This window comes from Acipenser ruthenus, chromosome 41 (genome assembly GCF_902713425.1).
Source record: "Acipenser ruthenus chromosome 41, fAciRut3.2 maternal haplotype, whole genome shotgun sequence".
In the NCBI taxonomy this organism is placed as follows: domain Eukaryota; kingdom Metazoa; phylum Chordata; class Actinopteri; order Acipenseriformes; family Acipenseridae; genus Acipenser; species Acipenser ruthenus.
This window is the reverse complement of record NC_081229.1, coordinates 2,178,002-2,201,498: the sequence shown is the minus strand read 5'-3', so window position 1 is coordinate 2,201,498 and position 23,497 is coordinate 2,178,002. Positions and strand designations below refer to the sequence as shown.

The following is a 23,497-nucleotide window of genomic DNA, read 5'->3' as shown; positions in this document are numbered from 1 at the left end:
TACTGCTGCACGTAACACCAGACGCAGGTCTGTTTGGCTAACAAGCGATGACGTGACAGGTTTCCAGGGGAGCACAAAACAAAATGACGTCATTAATGAACAAGTTAAAAGGCTTAAAAAAAAAAAAATGTATACTAACTTCTCGAGTTCTTCCTAAGCAGATGGGACTGGGGGAGATAGCGGCTGGGCTCGTGGTTGCTGGTCCATTCCGTCTGTAGCATTGCCAGCCTTCTCTGTGAAGACGGAGGCTCCTCTTCCACACTAGAGGTGATCACCATTGCAACCGTTTATTGTAGATAGAATCCCGACACACACACACACAAAATAAAATGCAAATCCAGCTACACTCCTCGGGAGACCGTTTAATACAGTATCGAACAGAACTGTGCAGTCCAGCGGTGAAAAAAGTCTTCTGAACAAAAATAAAAAAAACCGTGCAACTACAGTATATCCGCTGGAAATGAGAAAGAAAGGCAGTTTAGGCGAGTTTGAAAAGTTTTCCCCAATCTGAACGGATGTCTTCTCTCCTGAGTTGAGCAGCGGTGGCAAACAGAAAAGAAATTAATTAAAAAAAAAAGGCACCAAAATTTCAGCTTCTTCGTTTCGTTCGTGTTTAGGAACTCTAAGGCAAATGATGACGTAGTTCAGGCAACAACAGCGCTTGCTTTGTATGTATGTGCGTTGAAAAAATAAATATATATTCTATGGGTTTTTCTTTATTTGGTTGCTCACATCGAAAGCAGAACTTCATTCACAGTTTAGCGTACAAGCAGTACTATGTGCTTCGTCTACACAATACAGTTTAATGGATGCGGCTTATACGGTTTCCGAGTCCTGCGTTGCGGTGATGGGGAGATGGGTAGCAGAAAGTGGCAGAAAAAACGTTGGCCGGGGTTTGTGAATTTTTTCTGAAATGCACCGACCCACCCTGTCACTTCTAACGCATATATATATAAAAACAGAGAACTGATGGAGTTCGTTTTCTGGCAGATAAACTTTTAACACACACACTAAAAAAAATCTTGCGGAGTCTGTAATCCGCTTAGATAGTCCTTCACATTAGATGCTTATTTTAAATACAGTTTTAGGAGTCCTGGTCTTTATAACGGCGGTCCAGGCATTAGTACACTAAAGGGTGGTACGGTGAGCAGAAATCCACTCGCCTTTATTAGTTTTTTTCTTTCGTCGTTTGTTCTTGGATGAGAGGGGTATGTCAACAGATGTCCACTGTTGACCTTAGACCCCTTTTTAAAAGATCAGTCAGATGTTGTAGTCCGAATGACAAGCTCTCCTCCTCCCTTTCCTTGATCGATAACAAACAACACGCACTATCTCTGCTCCAGCGATGAAGGAACAGGAAGCGAGCAGACATAAACACACACACACACCTCTCCGCTCGCTCGTCTTGCTAGCGAGGATTCAGTTACAGTAACCGAGGCACAACGACAGAAACCATTAGAAATCCACGGCAGTGTAAGCAAAACACCACTCCCACTCGCAAAGAAAAATAGAAAACTAATGGAATTAATGCACCGGTGGTGGTTTTAAATGCTATTTTTGTTTTGCATTGAAAAAGGTAAAAGCGCTTGAAACTGGCTTGAAAGATGAGACTCCACTCCTCCGTCTTCGAGTTTGGTTTAGCTCATTAAAAAAAAAATGGGGAAATAGTTTGCACACAGCAAAATATATACCGTATATATTCTTAAAATCCAGTTAACATTACAGCATTTCTAGTTATTGCACATTTGACGTTTTCAATAATAATAATAATAATAATAATAATAATAATAATAATAATAAATAAAGCAAGCGGTTTCTGTTTTCTAATAAATTGGTTTTAAGCAGTGCAGGGGAAGCCCGGCCTGTGTCTTATTCAGTTGTGCTTGTCCTTCTGAACGTGTTTCCTAAATAAATCCTCTCTGTATTTTTCACAGCCGGTTTCCACAACTCTCCGTTTTAAATCCACGGCATTGCAGCTCTCGGCGGTCCCGAGAAGCGTCTGCTTCTGCCCCAGCCGGTCCCCGCAGTTCAGTCGGCCTCTCTCCAGTTTCCGCCCCACTGAGAGCTTACTCCTTTCCGATATATCCTTCTGCCCCTTTCCAGGCCCTCCTCTCTCTCTCTCTCTCTCTCTCCCTCCTGCCTTCCCTTCCTTCCTTCCTTCTCGGTTTATTGTTAATGTTTCCTCCGACACTAGCTCATATTCGCCGCGTTACCCGCGTATTCACTCCCCGGGTTTGACTCGCTCTGCCCGGCTGTGATCCACACCCTGCGCGCAGGAACGCTCCACCGTTCGAGGAAAGGAAGGGGGGGGTGGAAGGGGGTTGCGCTTTTGAGTTATAAAATATTTAAAAACGCTTCCTTTCGCATAACTCCCGCGTCATGGCACATAATAACAAAACTGAAAAAAACTGAAACTTTATGCTAAGAAAGTACGTCAGCTTCGTGATGCACGATTTGGAAAGGTTTTTATTTTATTGTAAACCTTGCTTAAACCCCACCCCCCGTCAAGTACAGTCGCGCCGCCCATCCGCTCTTCTCCATTTATAGTAACCTAGCAGATATATATATAGATAGAGAGGAGGCTCGTTCCCGAGCGCGCGTTCACGACACCGAGCTCGTGCTCGCGAGGGTACCCCCGTCGCACTAAATCCAAGTTTTTGTTTTTTTTTGTTTTCATTTTTTTTTTAGTTTATTTTTTATTTTATATATATTATTATTATTATTATTGTTAATCAGATAGTCTAAAAAAAATTGCTGCAGGAACCGATTATTCGGATCGCGCTCTCCACAGAAAGCAGGTGCTGAGGGTCATCGGGGTTGACTGGGCATCTGAATGCAAGAGGGAACCATAGCAAAATAAATAAATAAATAAATAAATAAATAAAGCAAGCAAGCAAGCGTTTTTCACACCATTATTTCTCACGACCACATGCGAGTCGCTGAACTAACCGTACACTCAATACACGGCAGCTACTCCGCCAAGGTTAGGTCACGGGCAGGCTTGATAACACTGTCGCGCTTTGACAGGGCGATGCACGTCACACAAATTCAGTCACACAGTTTTGTGATCATTATTAAATGCAATTAAACCCCCTTCTATAGCCCGGAAAACGTCACTAATGTGTAAAAAAAAACACTTAGGGCCATTTTCAATAGGCCTTGAAATATTCCCCATCAAGCACGCAGCATCTATATTAGAAAATAATGCAAGGACTGTACTAAAAAGCACCAGGCTTTGATTCCGTGGGCTGCTGTTGCTGAAATTAGTCACCTTGTGGGGTTTGCTACACAGTGGAGCACATTTTACCAGCTGCAGTCTTCCCGTGGCTTAGATCATGTTGGACTAGCTAGCATCCTAACGCAGGTACCGTGTATTTAACGTCTCCATTATATTAGGTGCTCTTGTGCTAAAGCGCGTCTCTCGTTTCTTTCTGCGCGGGCTCGTCACTTCAATGTCACCGCCCACCGCTTTGCGCGTCCCCGCAGCTGTTGCTACCCGACGCCAAGGCAACTTCTTCCCGATTGGCGGACTCTGCCGCAAGCCGGTGGCACGGATTGGCTATTGGGGGGGAGGTGGGCGGAGAGAAGCGGTACATACACGCCCCTCCACCCCACCCCCCGAAACACAGCCCAGGGGAGAGTGACGTGCCCGCGGGAAGGGGATAGAGTTCAGGTATGAGGATTTGGAAATGGGACACGAGAAAACCGGGTATTAACAAGCAAAATAAAATTCAACACTGACTCGAAGCAATTGAATGACTGGACAAAAACTGCGAGAGAGCAATGATGTTGCCTGTTATTTAATACTGCTCAACCAGGACAGTACACCGTTCTTATTTAATATGATGATGTCAAACTCTGCTTTTTAAAATAGCATTGGATTAAAAAAAAAACACACACACCTCAGAGCAAAATCAATTCAGATTTCAGCACCATAAAAATATTGTTTCTGTACAAATTAAGGTCATTAGATTTAATTATATAACTTAAGTTATCAAAACTGACACACACTGCACCTGTCTCTCAATGCATCACAAAAAGTTTATTTCAGTTAAGGAGGGGCCCGGCATAACTGTTTTAAAGAGCTTCTTGACTGCAGAAAATAAAACTGACTTCTTCTAATAATGTCACGCTTATGTTCTGCTTTGTAAATAAATACAATGTGTTACTTTGGTGCTGTAGGTACTATCAAACGCTCCCCTCCCCCCATCGTTTTAGTTTATTATTGACATTAAAAACACGCCGTTGGGATAATATTATCAATGGTTATGAGCTACAAACAAAGTTTTGAACTTTAGGGCATATTTTATCTCAACACAAACTTTTTTAAAAAAAACGTCTCTGCATTACTAATAAATGCAGATGCTTCTTTCAAAAGTTTTATTGTCCAAATATCATTAGATTCTTCATTCTTTGTCTCTCTTTTAAAAAATAAATGGGATTACCGTATCCCCTAGCACAGTTCAAAGACATGAGCGGCATGACGTAATGGTTTGCGAATTCCGCACCACTCGTGGAATGTCTGAAAATACATTCTGTGCGACACAGACACGCACAGGAGACAAGACAAAACCACGACTGAACCCTGAACCACAAATCCTGTTGAAGTTGAAACTGACATTATATATATATTTCTCGCTCCCTCACGTTTATTAATAGAAGGAGAGAGAGGGGGGGGGGAGCGGGTACAAACCGGGATTAACCCAGCCACGCTCCCCTGGCGGCGGCTGATCCCATTTGGATCCGGCGCTGGGTTTATTTCGTGGTATATCCTCGTCTCACTTGCCTCATAAACTCGTGTAACAGCATTAAGGGGTATACAGTGCTATAATGAACTAGCAGTTCAACTAGCTACATCTGTATTAATCCCACCAATAGCGTTGCTATTGCATAAACTAGGAAGGGGAAGGAGGGAGTCAGCGATGATGAAGGTTTAACATCAATTAAAAACACGTACAAAGCGTTTTGCAAAGTTACGTGTTACTGTTGGCACACTTCCAAACTTGACACCTATCCCAGAGCTCAAAGCTTTTGTTCTTTTTGGTTGTTGGGGGGGTCGGGTGGGGTGTATATCTGCCTCCGTGGTTTGCACGCTACCTGCACACAGAAGACGTGGTTCGCACGTCAGTTTGCTTTTAATTCCTACCTGTACTGGACACTACACCTTTAAAAAAAAAAAGTACGTGCTATCTTATACTGCGTGTGATCTGTATGCGTCTTTGCTTGTAATGTAACCTGCTGGATATCTATGCTATGCGCGCCGCTGGTTTTCCCTATCTGTGTGACTCGGTTCCAGTAAATCACGTTTGCAGCTTCCAGACACTCGGATTAAAAGAAGCAAGAATCCAGGGCTCACGTGCCTGCAGCAAATTCCACCCGGCAACACAACACTCTGCCATGGCAACAGGCCCGCGATTGGCCGAGGCCGCGGTTTGAAAATGACCAATGGGAGGGCCAGCAGCGGGTGATGTGTGTTGCTAGGTGAACGTGATGCAGAGGGAAGATAAAGCGAGCTAACCGGAGAGAGAAAGAAAAAAAAAAAGAGGGAATGATAAAAACGCTACTGGGAGGTTTGGGGAATGTTATATTAGAAGGGCAAACTTTGTTGGATGATTTAAAGTCATAACTACACCCCCCCTCCCTTCCAGTAACAGACAAGTACAAATACACGGCAGAACTGCTCCATTTCACCCGGCTATTCCCAGGCAGAAAATCCAAATATATATTCACAGTACACGCCGCCAACATTTTCCACTGGCACGCCGCCAATTCATAGGCAAAGAAAACTCGTCAACTAAATAAGGTTACACAGCGCCGTTTGACCCATGACCAGTACAAAAAATGTCTTAAATACATGCCTAACGTGGAATAAGAACACATTTTTAAGTTCACAACACTTATTTATAAATTTGCCCCGTTTTTTTTAATTATTTTGTGTGTGTGAAGTTTAAACAAAATCACAATCCATCAAGTCTAAAACTTTTTTACCAAAGTACTCAAAATAAGTTGCTCATAAACATTTAAGAATGGGCACTGCTTACCATAGCTTTTAATTTGCTTCATACAATGGCAGAGAAAAGTCATTTGCTCAGACTAACAAGTGTCCTTCACAAAACCTGTTTATTTTATAAAGTTGGAAGGGACCCCACGATAATTTAGATGAAATTAATTAAGGGGGTAATCTTAAAAGATTCTCTCTTAATTAAATCTGGTGTTAACACAATTAAAAAAAATCAGTCAGGAGTTGGGTAAACATCGCTGTGTCACCCAAGACAACGTGTTGTAGGAAAACCAAGAGTCGTGTTCAAGTGAAGGCCTCTCTCAAAATCACTGTTCACGTATCAAATTCTCCCCTTACATTCTCAAAGTCTGGATGTTTAAATCTCATCCGAAGGCTTGCTTTAAACATTTTGGGTATCTCACACTCGTCTTACAAAAACAAAATGGTTCTGAAGCATGAACTCCACGGTTCTAGGCTGAAGGCCAAGGTCTTCAAGCAGGCAAGGCATGTTTGAAGGCCCGCGGCTAGTGTGTCGCCTCCATTGGGTTACTAGGGTCACCGCCAACCCCAGTATGAAAATAAATGAAAAAATAAAATCCATGACAAGTTTTTATAATTTCACCTATTCAAGGTTTTTTCTTGAATGGGGGGTGGTCTTTTTTTGTATGTCTTTACAAACACTTGTTTAACTTAAAAAAGAAATGCGTTTAAAGATCATTTGAAAAGTAGTGGTATTATATGGATTACGACACTGAATGCATTCTTAGTAAACATAAGAAACCGTGCTTAATTAAAAGTTATGTAAACAATTTTAAAAATCACTGTGATAAGCTGATCTGAAGAGGAGGAAAAAGTCTCATTATCTCTGCTCGATAATGAGATAATTCTCTCAATAACAGTGTGCATTTCAGTAACTGCTCAAATCACGCCATCTTCCACGAGAGTTGCCATCTTGAACAAATCACACGATGACACAGGATCAATTTCTCCCAATTGGCCAAAGGCAAAAAGGTATCAAGGAACACATTGTTTTCAAATGTTACAACAGGCTTTCGTGTTTCCAGAACGCGCAAGTAAGCAAGCTGTTTCTTGTGTATGCTGGGGTTTGCATTCATACGAAACTTTAATCCATCCCAACACAAACATTCTTTAAATGCCTGAAATAGTTCAGGGTTTGTGAATTCAGAAGTGGCAGAGGCCCGTCCTCTGAGCCAGCAATGAAATATGAAAAGCATATTGATGTCATGTGGCTATTGAGGATGCGTGTTCATCCTACCTGCTCCATACTCAAGTGGAAGCTAACAATAAAGAGTTCTACCTCTGGTAAAAAAAAAAAAAAAAAAGTCTTCTGATAAGGACTATGATGTTTAAAAGCTGTTCGCTGATTTACAAAGTATATATTTTTTTATTTTAAAAATTCAAGTAATAATTAAAATGTTACCATCACTAATATATATATATATCCGATAACAAACGCCCAAGTACAGTCGTCAATACCAATAGGCTTCAACACCTCAGCAAATCAAGTGTCGCTTTACAGTGAAGAAGTAGGTCATCATGGCCTGCATTCACACCATGGGAAAGAGCTGCTAGTGTCATTGAATGTGTTCAAGCTTCCTCAAACCTGGACCTTTATAAGCCCAACCAACCAAGAGGCCAGAACCAAAAGGAGGTCACCAGGACGCTCAGAACAGATGGCGAAAACTAGTAACATCTAAAAGCATATTGTTTTAATATATATATTTTTGATTCTGATGGAGGTACAGGTAAATGGTGTGTTACCAATGGATAAGCATCGATTTTCCAAACTGCTTCTTCCCATTCCCAGCATTTCCTATGTGTGTTCTTATCCCGGTCTCTGGGTTTATTTCAAGTGGGATAATAAAAGGAGGGCCGATGTCTGTCTGTCTGTCTGTCTGTCTGTCTGTCTGTCTGGGCTGGGGTTACCTGGGGCCAGCGAATGGAAACTAAAATAGCTGCAGTATAAATGATGATGGAGCAACATGTCGAAGAACGTCTATTTTTAACAAAACACATTAAAAGTAAGGTTATAATTACCAGGTCCATCTCGCTGCTAATAAAAGTCCTTGTGTATTTTCACTGTGTGCACTTCCACCAGATGAGATTATTCATCTTTTCATTGGATAGATTTCCCCCCTCTTCACCACCCGTGGTTGTTTAATCCACATCATGTTGATACTTGATGCGTGTTGATGCCAGATTGTGGCATCTTTATAAATCAATCCCCACGCAGGGGTTGTCTGAAGGGGAAAAACGGTTACAGGACAAAAAAAAAAAGTTTACTAACTGTGCAGTTATCCTAGAAGGCAGGCTTGTCCCGTCCCCAGCACTTTGAAATGTGCGACTAAAAACAAATCAGGTGCCAGCGACCACACCCACGCTAACGCTGGTTAAACGGTTACATTATTCATCCCTCCATGGTTGCCTCGATCTCACCCAACTTGAAACCAATAAAAAAAGACTCACTCAGGTCAGGCAAGACTAAACGAGTTGGTTAACTCCTGTAGTAAGCCTGACGATTTCAAAAGGCAGATTATTTAGGAGGAGACCGACACCTGGCACCTGCTTTATATTACAAGAAATTGCAGGACAGCTGTGGGACTGCAGAACCTCCAACATGAGTAAACGTTTCTGAGCTACACTGCAGGTACTGTACTCTCTCTCGCTGTAAGACTACAGCAGTCCGTAGCCATACAATTGGCATTTTGTTACCTTTAATAATGCCTTATCTTTTAATAATCTGCTTCCGTGGTCATTCGGAGTGGTTTCTGTGGACTCCAAGTTGCAGGACAGGGCACTAGGAACACTAGGAAACAATAAAGGGATTCACTTTAATCAACCGGGACTCGAAGCAGGTGAACTAGCATTGAAAATCAGGGCCAGCTACAGCTCCTGCTGCTTCACCGCTAGGACCGCACTGCCTCCTGGCGTGTGCTACGCATCTCGCCTGGGTATAAACTCCTACTATCACTTGAGCAACAGTGCCTCCCATGTACTTTGAATCCCGAGCAGAGCGAGAGACGGCTGGCTGATCTTGCGCAACAGCAGCAACTTAACCCAGACGTCAGCCACTGAGGGCGAGACCCAAGCGACATACAGGGCAATTCAGTGCCCCCCCCAAAATAGGATACGCTCATAATAAAGTGTGTAATTTCCGGTGTTAAAGCAGCTTTCAATACCCCCGCAATAAACTGCTGAAAGTTTATACAGAGTTTTGCCTCTTTATATTAGCAGTTTCAAAATATCGTGTTTAAAATACGACACGTCTGCTTATTATGATGTTATGTGGTTTTGAACCTGCTTGCCACTACTCTGCCCAGATCCAAATAGGCTAACTTGAGCTACTAATTATTAACAAGTTACATTTTTTTTTTCTCTTATTAGGACTGAAGTCATTGTATTTTGTATCTTGCCCTTAAATTGTACTGTAATTCTTGATATGTATTTTTTGTATACAAATGTAAATCGCCCTAGGTAAGGGTGTCTGCTAAGAAATAATAATAATAATAATAATAATAATAATAATAATAATATAGATGGTCAATATAGTGTTTAAAAAGGAACAACTTTTCCAAATATGCAATTATAAGTTGCACTACACAATTAAATACAAAATAAATCTCAATGGCGACTCAGGATTAAATATTACTCATCTACAAAAGTCTTTCTTCATCAGGAGTTTATTAATGAAACTGGATAGAATGTGGAGCCCAAGCTGCCAGTAGATGAAATTTAAATCCTAATTTTATTTTATTTTTTTCTAGAACACATTCATCCTATATGCACGTCACAGTGTATGATTAATCATTTTTAAGCCTGGCATAATCTCTCGCAGCCTTGCTATCTAATTGTCACCGTACCGTTTTTAACTTTCACAGCAGAGCGGAGGTACAGAAGAGCTGGAGTTGCCTCCCCCTCCTCTCCTTCTTCAGGGCTAGGATCCCAAAGCCTATTTGCTTATACTGCATGCTATATGTTAAATTCTCACGTTCAAGCTTTGCAAAGTTTTTTCCTCAAATTCGTCTCATGCATGCAAAAACCTGAGCGAACTTCAATGCAAACCACTGCAGATGCTCAAAGAGTAAAGCAGCTTCAAATATTACTTACAGCTGTTGCCAAAAGTTTTGCATCACCTAGAATTTTAGGATTGAGACAATTAAAAAAAAACCTGATACATAATTTTATTTATCATGTAATCAACGAAACTACAAAATGATATCGCAAAAGTCTGATACAGGAAACCGTAATAGTAGTATTTCATGTTAGATTTCGAAATGTCGCATTTTTCAATGTGTCAGTTTTTTGTTAAGTATATGTGGGGGGGGGGGGGGGGGGGGGACTACGAAGCGTTAGGTAATTCAATAAGTGAACGTAACATTATTCAGCAGGTTTCACTCGACATGTTATGAAGCAAAATGAGTTAGTTCTACTATTATTATTATTAGTTTATTTAGCAGACGCCTTTATCCAAGGCAACTTACAGACTAGGGTGTGTGAACGATGCATCAGCTGCAGAGTCACTTACAATTACGTCTCATCCGAAAGACGGAGCACAAGGAGGTTAAGTGACTTGCTCAGGGTCACACAATGAGTCAGTGGCTGAGGTGGGATTTGAACCGGGGACCTCCTGGTTACAAGCCCTTTTCTTTAACCACTGGACCACACAGCCTCCTAATGCAAATCTTTTGGCCATCGCTGTAGACGGAGGACGTTCGTTTCTGGAATTTGTGACTGACCCAGCCCTTCTTTTGAGTCGGGGGGTGGCAGAGAGAACCCAAGTCACGCCTGGCAGAGCTCCCCTCAAGTCTGCAGGTTTTAAACTACAGCCTCATCATTACTGTCCAATGCTGCTGCTTCCCAAGCAGGCATCAGTGACCCACTTAGAGCTCCTGTGAGCAGCCTGTGGAGTGGGGACCCATTCATGCGAGTTGCTACTCAGTGCTGGCTGGGTGTGTGCATTCATTTCCACACCGAGTTCATTATATGGAAGCTGTGTGGATTTGTCCAAGCTGCCCATGATAAAAGTGTCTTCAGCTTTCCGTCTACTTGCTCCCAGCACCGTTTTTTATTCTACTTTGTGCCGCCTCTTGTTTATTCTGCTGAAAACAATCATTGCTGGAGTGATCCAGTTAGTAATAAAAGGTACCCGGTCTGTAGATCTTTCTATCTGCTGGAAGAGAAGATCTATGCAACTGCTTTCCTTTAGCCTTGCTTTGGAGGTCACTGACCAAGCTCTTAAGAATTGCTTCTGGGATCTGACAAGATCAGGCTCCAAGTCAAGGTGGGGTACGGCTGAAGAACGCATCCAAAACACAGCAGCCTTGGTTCAGAAAGACCACAGGGAAAAAACCAACCTGGAAAAGGAGCGAAAACAACCATGCAGTTTGAAGATAATAAGTAGAAAATGGGTATAGGGTTTTCCACAACAATGTACATTAGAGCTACCTGGGTCTAGAGTTATATCAAAACTGCTGTAACTTTTCTACAGCTCTGCGGGTGGCTGGTATCATCACTTTGTGTACTGCGGATCACATGGTCTGACTGTAGCTCGACTACTGGAGTCAATGTGACCTACAAACACAGGAAGCTCAGCGGCATTTCATTCTTCACAGTGTATGTAAAAAAAAAAAAAATGAAGTAAAAATCCACACCGCAGTAAAGCATTCCTTAAAAACGGAGACGCAGAAATTCCACGGAAAACAGGAAAAGCATGTCAAATAAAAAACGACAGCAGCAGCAAATAACCCAGTGCTTCACATCATCCTTTTTTCAAGTTACCTCTGTTTCAGCACATTGAACCTGCCTAAAATCAGCCTTCGTACTCTGCTGGTCTGTGTTGCTGTTTAGTAGGCTGTAGTTTGGCCCAGCGACAAGACAGCGAGTAATTCCATGAAGTGGCTTTCACTCCTATTGGTGCATTTTAACCTATAATAATAATAATAATAATAACAATAACAATAATAATAATAACAACAACAGTCATTTGAATTCCATTATTAATCTTATCTCTGCTTCAAGCAGGCTTAAATGTGTTCTTGGCTGCTGGAACAGTGAGATATAAACACAGCACCAAGGATAGCACCCTATAGCACTGAGGCCAGCAGTCCACATACCTGAACACGTAAGGCAGTGGGTGAGTGAAGGGAGATTATTAGGGCTTGGTACCTCAGCACACACACACACACACACTACAAAAACCCACGCCTGCCATTTTACCCAATTACAGTACATGCAAGCTAAGATAACACTGTCAATTAAGTTGCTTCAATTACAAGTCAGTGGCCGAAATGAGATTCCCATTCTATACAGTACTAACTTTTTTTTTTTTTTTTTTTTCATCCAAGCTGAACTTGTTGAACCCTTGGAAAAAAATGGTTTAAAATGTGCAATGCATAAACCCCAAATCAGAAAGCAGAAAACATTCTAACTTTTTTTTTTTTTTTTTGTTCTAAACGGGGGAAATAAATCTCCTACCCAGCCCACCGTATATCCTAAAAGTTTAGTAGCATCACTGTGAAGTGCAAAAACAATATTTATGAAAAGGGCTGATGGGATGCATTTTAAAATGAACAAGGGTTTGATTTCAAAGCCGTTAGATAGCTCAAACTTTTACTGTGGGAAAATTCTCCTCCCCATCATTCTAGGAGGTCAAACAGCAGAGCAGCAGTGTGGAGTAGTGGTTAGGGCTCTGGACTCTTGACCTGAGAGTCGTGGGTTCAATCCCAGGTGGGGGGACACTGCTGTTGTACCCTTGAGCAAGGTACTTTACCTAGATTGCTCTAGTAAAAACCCAACTGTATAAATGGGTAATTGTATGTAAAAATAATGTGATATCTTGTAACAATTGTAAGTCGCCCTGGATAAGGGCGTCTGCTAAGAAATAAATAATAATAACTTGGGAATATCAGCCCATTGTCAAAAGGGAAAAATGACACATGAAACGATATTATAATTATATAATATGAACAATCAGGCCTAATTTCTCCATTCTAAAGCATGGGGAATGGATCCCTTTTGAGTATGTAGATTATAATGGGAGAAAGATGTTTGTAAAAAACTAAAAAAGAGTTTCTTTGACTCTCTGATCTCTTTTTCATATGTCAAATGATCGTGCAATTTAAAAAAAAACACAGTTGTAAACCCCCTACTCCACTGGCCACAAGCCTGCCAGAGTCTACAGGCAAATTAGCACAAAAAGTTAATTTGCCTGTATAAGTTAACTTTGCCATTGGCGCTGTTGGCTCACAAAAAAAAGTGGCAGGAGATTTGTCAATCTTCCTTCAGCACTAAAACCAGTTTTTAAAGCCTGTAGGTTTGTGTGCAGCAAGTTCCACCAAACACTAATTTTCCCAGAAAGGTGGCACTTTGATAATCACTTTACAGATGGGTATAAAACGGGTTAAGATCAAAACCTTTGCCAAAAGAAAAAAAAAAACAACTTCCTCCCACATCTTGAAGATGTTGAACTGTTTTCAGATACAATGAATCTCTGTCCAGTCTCACTTGTGCTAAACTGTGTCAGGCACAACCCTCACTAAAGAGAATTCACAGCACTGGTAGTTACACATGCTTCTTACAAACTAAAAAAAAAAAACACAACCATGCAGTCAGAGGTTCAAACCGAGAAATGGCACAAGTCTGAAATAATATTTCACATTCTAAGATGCGTGGCAATTCCCTTGCAATCGTCGTCCACCAAATTTTACACACACCAGTTCGTGTCTTAGTTATTTAGTAAGGTTTGATAAATGTGTCCCGAAGTGGACTCTGTGTGTGGGGAGTGGGCGACTTGAAGTTGGAAAATAAGTTCAGGCGGGATAGGAGGAGCAGGGAGTCATGATCAGGCATGAATGTCCATTTTGAAAGGGCTTGCTTTATTTCAGCACCACAACAAGCCGATCTCATACTGCAACTTATTTTATTAAAATAATTTAAAAGAAAAGACGCACAACATATTCACCAGGCCCATTCACAGAAGTAGGTCTTACCTGTTAACAACGCTGATAAATACACATCACATCCCCACATCGATTTTTTCTTTTATTTCTCCCAACACCTCACTAAACTCAACCGATTACTATTATTTGTTTGTTTTGAAAATAAAACAAGAATGCGTCAGGGATTTCATCCTTTACCAGTACGTAACCAGATCTATGGGGTTTAGTTTTGAATTCATCACTCGCTAAAAATTAAAACAGGGGGGGGGTCATTTAAAAACAGAGATATCTCTCACACCCCCCCCAACGATTGGATTACTGGTCAGTCAATAGTAGAAGTGATATTAGCACAGTAGTTAGTTTGAAATTAATTAGAATCGGTGCAGGGCTGAACCCATTGGCGCTGCTGTGTAGGAAATTACTACAGTTATAATGCATGGGTTATGTGTCCCATTCACTGCACACGTATATCCATCTTTCTTTCTCCCTTTTAACCGGTTATTTTGCACCGGTACTCTGGGAGTGACAGCGCCGGTCTCTCTCCCAGCACGGCCTGTGCAAACCCCCATTGAAACACACTGAAAACAGGCAGGAAAGGGGAGACAGCGATAAACCCGGCTGGGAAACACATTAAATAAATCAGGTCTGCTTACTCACCTCAGGCGGCGATTCGGTTCGGGCGGCCCGGACCGGCCATCATTATTCCTGCCTCACCACCGGCACCGGGTGGGTCCCGGTTTGAAACTCACACTTATTGGGTTGCTTTTTAAAAAATATATATTTATTTTAAAACGGTCCTCCTAAATTCCCTCCCAAACAGTTATCCTGACCTGACGCAGCGGCAACACTCTCAACCGGCGCGGCACGGACAGCGGTGGCAGGCGGAGGCAGGGGAGCTGCAGTAGCCGCGTTTTCTCTCCCCGGGAACCTCTCTTGCCTCCTCACGGGGGTATCGGTATCGAAGGAGGGGTTGTTAGAGGGGGGATTGTCGCGATATACAATAGTTAGCCCCCCCCCGATAATCTCGTTCACAAGGCTGGCGGGGTCTGCCCGGCTAGCGCGCTCCCGGGCTCAGGCTCGCTCCTGTTTTCAGTAGTAGAGTTGTGTCACACAAAATGGCTGCCAAAACAAACCGATGGCGGCAAGCAACGGCAACTCGCCGTCACTACAGCCGGAGAAACAACAACAAAGTGCAGCTTTAAAAGCTGGAAAAGAATCAAGACTGACATTTAAAAAAATAAATAAATAACAATCTCAAATACACATCTCTATTTTAATGAAACTAAACAAAAATAAGTATGTATTATATTTAATCGTGTACGTATATTTAACGCCAGAATCGTATCCTTTCTTTCTTTTTTTTTTTGTTATCTTTGAATTTATTACATCAGCTGAACTCAATTAAAAAAAGTATGTTAATTTTTTTTTTTTTTTAACGGTTTTATGTTATTTCTTTTTTTTTTTTTTATAATGTTTTAATAAAATGTGTGTGGGTGTTTGTTAAGTTGTTCCTTTTTTTTTGTTCTGGGTGGTAAACAATTAATTTAAAAACATTTTTTTATTATTATTTTTTTTATTTGCATTTCGTTTTAGAAGTTTGTGTTTTAAATTTCCCGCCGCCAGAGCGCGCGCGGTGCGTGACAGCGAAGCCCCGGCTCGTTCACCTTCACAAAATGGCGTCTGCTTCTGAGGTTTGTGGTTTAGAAACCTTAAAACTGTCGGTATTACTTTATGAAAATTAGATTACATACGAAACATTTTGGCGAATTAAAACCGTAATCACGAACACACACACCATACGCTTCTGATGCGAATACGTTGGGAGGTTGTTGTTAAAGAAATATGTATTTTATTAACACTTTTATTTCTGGCGCCGCGGTTTTGAGTGCGCAGCACAGCGCGTTCACTTTCTAAAATGGCGCAGTGAAGTTGTATGCTGCTCGGCTCGGCTTCTTTATTATTATTATTTAACGAGGAAAGCATATTTATTAAGCTGTACATATCACGATGACAGATAAACTAAGTAACTTACGTCCACACCGCATTTGGATCCAGCTTTACATACATTAACACAGTCCAGAGTAAGCACTGCCTTTTTTATTTATTTATTTTTAATCGCCAAGGAAACACAAATATCCTACTGATTGAAAATCTCTGCTACACATGGAGAAACGAAATAAACTGGCATTTTCATAAGTAACATTAAATAGGAGATACAGCCATCTATCTGTCTGTATATATCCCCAAATTGTTACTTTCAAGAATGTCCCTACCAAGTTTCATTGCAACCCCCAGATATCAGTAAATTGAGCTGAAGAATACAAACACTTTTTTTTTTTTTTGCAATTGGTAAGAGGTTCTGATCACTAAAACTGTGTGACATAGATCTCTTCAATATCCTAGTCTCTAGGAATTAAATACCAAAAATAAAAAAATACAGAACTGCATCCTATTTTATTATTTATTGCATTCTTTGGTAGTTTGTGTACTTATCAATTAAAACACTTTGTTGGGTTGCTAGTTCCACAGATTTTTTATAGTACACACTGACTGCAGCAGTTGCGTTGGGTACTCTTAAGTATTGCACCCCCACACAAGGCAAGCAGCAGTTTGCAGTCCCCTTCATTACTGCAAGTTACAGATTTACACCCAGCAATGTATTTTTTTCAATGGAATTGCACTTTGATGAATTGCATCAATCTGGCGATTTTGTCATTGTATTTTTGTATTTAGCACTATTGAACACTCTGTGGTAAATTTAGAAACACTACACAAGTAACTAACTTCAATGACCAAATGCTTCAACTATATAAATCAGCTCAAGACAGACTGAAACACGAGACTTTGAAATGTTTGTCATTTGAATTTCAGTTAAGCATTTCTAAAATGACTAGACAGGAGCGCAGAGGACTCGTTCCAAAAACCGACAGAGCTGCCTTGCGAGTTGAAAAGCCTGAACTGTCCCCAAGAAAATGGGGTCATATGGTAACCCCATTTCAAACCATGTTTGTTTGAATATTCAAGTATTTGTCCTGGCACTAGTGAATCAATGTCAGTTTCCCATGCAGACAGAAAAATCAAAATACTCAGTTTAATTATTTTAATAAAAAATAAACAAAAGAAAACACTACTACAGCATATTAAATGATGAGAACGTGTCGCAAAATCCCAATTCTTTCCTCATTTCAGTCATTCACCTTGCCAGTTTCCTTAATCTGTAGCTCAAACTGAACTTGTCATTCTCAGTACTAATTGAGGAATAAAGTCCTGTCAAAAGCAGACACATGGGCCTGGGTTTAATCAATATTATGGCACCCGCCATAATTACAAAAGTACAGCACCGCCATCAACTTTGATTGAATTCAGGCCCTGGTAGCCAAAGCATGGAAAAAAGAAACCAGTTTTAAAATCACTTACAATGAAAGACACACAAAAGCAGTCCACTGAATCTAACTTGCAGAACATTTCTTAAGTATACAAAAGGTATTTTTAGTGGCTTTCCTTAAAGCTAAGAAATATCTAATCAGTCCTAAATGTTTGTTTTATACAAGAGAAAAAGAAAATGGGCGGCAGGGAAGACACCGCTAGCCCTGAAAACGGTCCTTTTTTTTTGGCACGTCCGAATTTCCAAACGGGGGGTCAGTGATGCCGCCCCTCCCTCCTCCACGCTCTCCGTGCCAGGGGAACACTGGCAGTGCCAGGGAAAAAAAAAAGAGTCAAAGTTTATAACGTTTTTTTCAGGAGCTTCATTTCTTCTGCTTAGGTGGAGGCCTACAAAACAGAAGAAAAAAAAAAAAATTAGTCAACTAAGCCGCAGGCGTAATTCACACATTTCAGAGCGGATTTCATGACTAGTTCTTGCTCAGTCCGACTTCACGCACTCCACGGTTAAACTCCGAAAAACAGCGGGATGTGGACACGAAAGCCTGGGAGTGCCTACCTGTAGACTCCCACAACCACGGCGTGGTCCCTCTCGTAGGGCTCCAGCGTGAGCTGCTCCTGGGGCTTCATGTTCTCCTGCGTCATCTTCTTCACCTCCGCTGCAAACACAGCCTCCGGGGCCGCCGTGGAGTCGATACAGTTCGCCTGGGGGGGGGGGGGGGAGAAAGCCGTGTCAGGAGAGAGAGGGTCCTCGACTCAGAACACAGACCGAAATCACCATGCAAGAGGTTTTGCTGCAGTACAAGGGTGTCCAATCCCCGGTCCTGGAGGGCTGTGCCACTCCAGGTTTAAACAGTCAATGATATTACTAAACTAGTTTGGAAGGAGGGTTAATTAAACTAATTTAGACTAGGGTGTGTGAACTATGCATCAGCTGCAGAGTCACTTACAACTACGTCTCACCCGAAAGACGGAGCACAAGGCGGTTAAGTGACTTGCTCAGGGTCTCAGTGGCTGAGGTGGGATTTGAACCGGGGACCTCCTGGTTACAAGCCATTTTCTTTAACCACTGGACCACACAGCCTCCTTTAGTTATCAATATCTTAGTTGCTGACCCTTGCAAATGTAGATAGATAGATAGACAGACAGACAGACAGACAGATTGATTACAGGTATAGATATATTAAACTGCAGCAGCTCCCAGTACCTTGATGGAGATGACAAAGTGTCCTCCGTTCTTCAGGAAGTTGTGTGCATTGAGGGCGACGATCCTGGTCTGGTCAGGCTGAGCAACGTCAGCGAAGATGACGTCCACCATGCCTGGAGGAGGAGAGGGACAGCGCCGTTACTGACCCACACACGAGACACCAGCGGCGCACCGCGAGACCAGAGGGGTGCAAGGAGAGGGGCTGCTTGCCTGACGCACAGCACGATCAAAAACGATACATTTAAAAAATAAAAAAAAACGACAAGACGAACTGGAGAATTAGAAGAGACAGGAGACAAGTGCTTGTGTTCGATTGCTTTCATTGGAAGCCAAATTTTTAAAAAAAATTGCCAAACAAAACCTCTGATTGACGTAATTTGCTGCCGCTATCAGAAGCTCGTTTTAAAACAGGAACGCTGCCAATCAAACAGGTGGTGGAACGGATTAAAAAAGGGGGATGAGAATTTGAACCTCTACGCTCCCCTCCCTTTCAGCCTCTTACCCACGAGCATCCTGTACTTGTGCGGGTGCCGGGCATCTTCAATGATGGGGATGATGTTCGTTCTCTTCTTCGCCACGTTGAGGAGGTCTCTGCCAGACCTGTGAGAGAACTCCACTGCGTACACCAGCCCCTCCTACCAGAGGAGAGATCACCCGTCACACACAGCTGCAACAAAACCACGTGCGCCTACTGAACGCAAGAGGGACTTGCAAAAAATAAAAAATTCAGACTGTTCCCCCTAAAGTCCACATACAATTATTTTCATACTGTTTATCCCGGACTTCCAGCATGGTGTTAAACCGGACATAAACCAGGAGGACACAGCCGGAAACGAAACAGACTTCAGTGAGAAAGGGAGACTACAAATCACGCAGAGTGCGGAGGCTATGGAAACAGGTTATGACGCTGAATCACTGGGAGCCTTTAAAAAACTTTCTAGGTTTTACCAGGCTACTCGGAACTGGACGATCAACGCGTTGGCCAGACAGCCTCCTGCCGTTCGTAAATTGTTCTCGAATGCAGAAAACTGCATTTCTTATCCATTAACATATCCCTTCTAAAAAGCTGGGCAATCAAAAACTGAAGGGAAAAGGTTTACTTTCAAAATTATTCATTATGGTTTATCCGAAGCGACTTGGAGAGACTAGGGGGGGGAGCTATGCATCATCAACAACTGCTGCAGAGTCACTAACAGGACCTCGTTTGTTTTACATCTCATCCGAAGGACGGAGCACAAGGAGGTTCAGTGAATTGCTCAGGGTCACATACACACTGGCTTAACTGGGATTTGAAGCTCCTGGTATCAAGCCCCTTTCTCTAGCCACTGGGACCAGCAAGCCCCTGAAAGATTTTTTTTAAACGCAGACGAAGGTCACTCACCGGTCCTACGATGTCGGAGACGTGCGACACCGTGGTGCCCGAGGCGGCTCCGAGGTACATGACGCGAGCCCCGGGTTTGATGTGAATCTGATCCACTCCTCCCAGGATCGCGGCGGCCAGCTTAGAACGGAACGGGTTCCACGCTCTGTACTCGATCTTCGTCTCTCCTTCCTGCAATTTCAACGCATTGTGTTTACAGAGCGTCTCTCTCTCTCTCTCCAGAGCGCTTTACATGAGAACGGGAAAGCACTCTGCAACATCAGGAAGCGTCAATAACAAAGCAATAATAAATCGATAAAAACATCTAAATAAATCATAATTATTATTATTATTTATTTCTTAGCAGACGCCCTTATCCAGGGTGACTTACAATTGTTACAAGATATCACATTATTTTTACATACAACTACCCATTTATACAGTTGGGTTTTTACTGGAGCAATCTAGGTAAAGTACCTTGCTCAAGGGTACAGCAGCAGTGTCCCCCCACCTGGGATTGAACCCACAACCCTCCGGTCAAGAGTCCAGAGCCCTAACCACTACTCCACACTGCTGCCCTTACATTACAAATAACATGCAAATAGATAAAACAATTGTTTGTAGATCAAGCTTTTAAAAAAAGAAAAAGGCTAAACTATAAAACTAGGGAGTTAAAAACGTGCCAAAGAGGAATTGAAATCAGCCCCCAAGCCTGCTAGGGTGTTTGTGCAGGAGTGCGATCTCAATGCAACACCGAGCACAGAAGCTAGCCGCGTCACTCCTCACCCTCGGCTCACCTCCACATTGATCCTCTTCTCTCCGTACACAGAGTCCCCCACCACCATGTTCTTCGTGACCAGAGCATCCTCCTTCCCTCGGCAGATGAAGACTCCTGCGAACATTTAATCCAAAAGGGGATTCGATCAAACCAAGAAGGTCCTGGCGGGCCAGTCGGGTTTAACAGGCGAGACACGAGGTTTGCAATATCAGCCATGGCTCTATGAAATCGGTATCCCTCTACTAGAGCGGTGCTGCGTACAGCTGTTCTCACCTTCGTGTCTGTGGGGCTCCACTGTGACCCTCTTTCCTCCTCTGAAGCCCCCACGACCCCCTCTTCCTCCACGGGGCCCCCCGCGACCCCCCCGAAAACCTCCTTCACCTCCCGGGGACCTGAAGCCACCTGGGGAGAAAGGAGCACCACCTCAAATACATCGCAGGGGTAGGAAAGAGACTCCTATTGCACAGCAGTGTCACCCATTCCAGGTTTTACTAACAGCTTGATCAGCCCCCAGGGATGGATTGAACTGCTATGCAATGGGAGTCTTATTTCTATCCCTGATGAGTTTTTTATTATAATAATAATAATAATAATAATAATAATAATAATACTACTCGCTCACATACCTCTACTACCTCCCCGGAATCCTCCTCGGCCGCGACCCCCCCGGTCTCCAAATCCTCCACGGCCCCCCCTATCTCCGAACCCTCCTCGCCCTCCACGATCTCCGAACCCACCGCGGCCTCTGTTCCCAAATCCTCCTCCTCGAGGGCTGAATCCTGGACAACGAGAGAGAGAGAGACATGGACAGTGAACCGGGTGCTTCAAACACAGGGGCGTGTTCTGCCAGAGAAGCAGGGCTGCAGAATCACTGCACACACACACACACAATGTGCGCCCAAGGCCTGGGTCGGGACCCGAAGATTTTATTCCACCTGTAATAGAATATCTTACCAGATTGCAAAGCAAAACAGAAATATGAAGCCTAGCCTGTAACTTGTTAATTATAAAATAGAATGCTTTGGTTCCGGAAGGTTTGGAGTCTATGCCGCAAAAACTTTGGACAGAGGAGTCTAGAGGGGGTCTCAATTCCAATTTGAAAATCAGTTCCATCTAAGGGATTGAAATGGATATTTTCGAGACACTGCGATTGGCTTCAAACGAAGGCAGCTGAACGCTTCCATCGACTAACACGCGAACAGTGCCTTGAAAGTAAACGTGTTGCCACTGGTTTCAACAACACTGCGGCTTGCAACTGTGTACATTGAAATGGGAACGAGAATTGGAAATGGGTCTAGAATTTAAACACAGTCATTTATCCGAACCCTGTTTACAGGCTGTATTCTAAACGCTGAGCTATCCGATCCTGTGATGCTGTGGAATTAAACACCACAATATAGGACGCATTGCAACATATCTTACAGGCGTGTCTTGTTTTTACACACTATCTCGGACTGTAGCAAGCACACGCAGCTCTAAACGTGAAACACCCGACCACGTTTATTGAAACAAGACTCCCACACGTGAGCTGGAGAATTCAACAGCAGGCTACGGGCTAGGATATACGGTTCTGTTTATTTGTCAACACACGGGCCTTACACCCAGTGTTAGTTTCGGGTAGTCAAATTAAACGATACATCCTGGCAACAAACGACAGAAGTAGACGTACGAACATTAGATACACCGATATATCAAACATGCAACTCCGAACGCGTTTGTTTGATTCTGTTTCCGGTAAACCTTCCTCGTGTCACGTTGGTGGCCACATGGCTCCGCTTAGAGGAAAAAAAACGACGCATTTATGGAGTTGCAAACTTATCTGTTTTCAAAATAAAATAAACACACTCCTGCAAACAAAAGTAATCAGATTGTATTATATTATATCAGTGCTGAAAAAAAAAAACAGACAGCAATGATCGATTAAGGCAATGCGATGTTTAACCTTGCCATGGTCTGTTAGTAACCCAGCGTAAAAAGTTAGCATTGGTTACTAAACACGACTTAATGATGCAGTAGCCAGTATTAGCAGCTACGGCTTACACTTATTAAATTGCTTTAATATGTATTTAAAAACCGGGGCCCGAGGCTTTACAATGCGCCGCGTTACAAACACTACGGTCAAAACCCAACCCCCGATTTCACATTTAGCTTATGAAATAAACTTAATTAACAGACTTTTAATTAATTTGACTTTTGCACACGGTGCACGTTTTAACCCCCATTACCGTACTTCCAACAATCCGTGTCGATTCTGTATTTACGGTTAAAAACAGACACCAGACCGCTTATGTGAAAGTCGTCGTTATGTGGTTTAAATGCCCCAGTCTGCGCTGCATTTACCTGGCCTCATGTTGCTGCTGTTTTTAAAGTCCCTGCGAGCTCTTCTGTTAATGGTCTCCCTGCAGCTCGCTGTCCGGTTTCAATGCAAGCCGCTCTGCTCCCTTCCACCTTCCACACACGTGGACTCCTCCCGCCCACAATGCACCGCGCCGCGACACCCCCGATTCTGCCGCTGCTGCCCCCTAGCCTGGAAGACATGCAATTACACATGGGCGTCAGTAAATGGGACTGATGATAAACTCGTTTATTCTTCATCTTCAGGTTAGTCTGAAGGGCGCGTTTCACCTGTCTTTATTAGATGATTAGCGCTCTCTATCTGTAGTCATTAGTCTTAGCTGGTTTATTCATGGGTCGGATCCATAGATTGGATCCGAGGTGACAAAACGCCATAGTGTCAATATTGTGTAAGATAGATATTCCTTTAGTTATATTCAAAATATAAACACCGAAAGGAAAATCTCTCTCTCTCTCT

General features: G+C 42.6%; 2 protein-coding genes across 5 annotated transcripts in view; both read right to left on the bottom strand.

The window, feature by feature from the left end:
• LOC117433775 (dual specificity tyrosine-phosphorylation-regulated kinase 1B-like) overlaps nt 1-15,139 on the bottom strand; it is a 33,266-nt gene extending 18,127 nt beyond the window's left edge. For 2 of the 4 annotated variants that reach the window (XM_059010801.1, XM_059010802.1), the window contains exon 1: nt 140-2,507. In XM_059010801.1, the coding sequence (XP_058866784.1) occupies nt 140-278 (139 nt within the window). In that variant the 5' untranslated portion in view covers nt 279-2,507. Of the gene's footprint in view, nt 1-139; nt 2,508-14,616 lie in introns of those variants that run through there. The other 2 variants (XM_059010803.1, XM_059010804.1) reach the window with 2 other exon arrangements.
• Nucleotides 15,140-17,045: 1,906 nt separating this feature from the next.
• LOC117433926 (rRNA 2'-O-methyltransferase fibrillarin-like) lies at nt 17,046-23,210 on the bottom strand. Its single transcript, XM_059010806.1, has 9 exons — nt 23,026-23,210; nt 21,312-21,464; nt 20,959-21,087; nt 20,705-20,799; nt 19,929-20,099; nt 19,050-19,182; nt 18,548-18,660; nt 17,900-18,045; nt 17,046-17,730 (listed from the first exon to the last, which is right to left on the bottom strand). The coding sequence occupies exons 1-9, from the start codon at nt 23,033-23,035 to the stop codon at nt 17,706-17,708; spliced, it is 975 nt and encodes a 324-aa protein (XP_058866789.1). The 5' UTR covers nt 23,036-23,210; the 3' UTR covers nt 17,046-17,705.
• Nucleotides 23,211-23,497: the final 287 nt, after the last annotated feature.

Coding starts and splice junctions, on each gene's coding strand:
- LOC117433926 (XM_059010806.1), bottom strand. Junction 18,046..18,547: donor ACTTTGTCATCTCCATCAAG/GTACTGGGAGCT, acceptor CCCCCCCCCCAG/GCGAACTGTATCGACTCCAC. Junction 17,731..17,899: donor GTGGTTGTGGGAGTCTACAG/GTAGGCACTCCC, acceptor TCTGTTTTGTAG/GCCTCCACCTAAGCAGAAGA.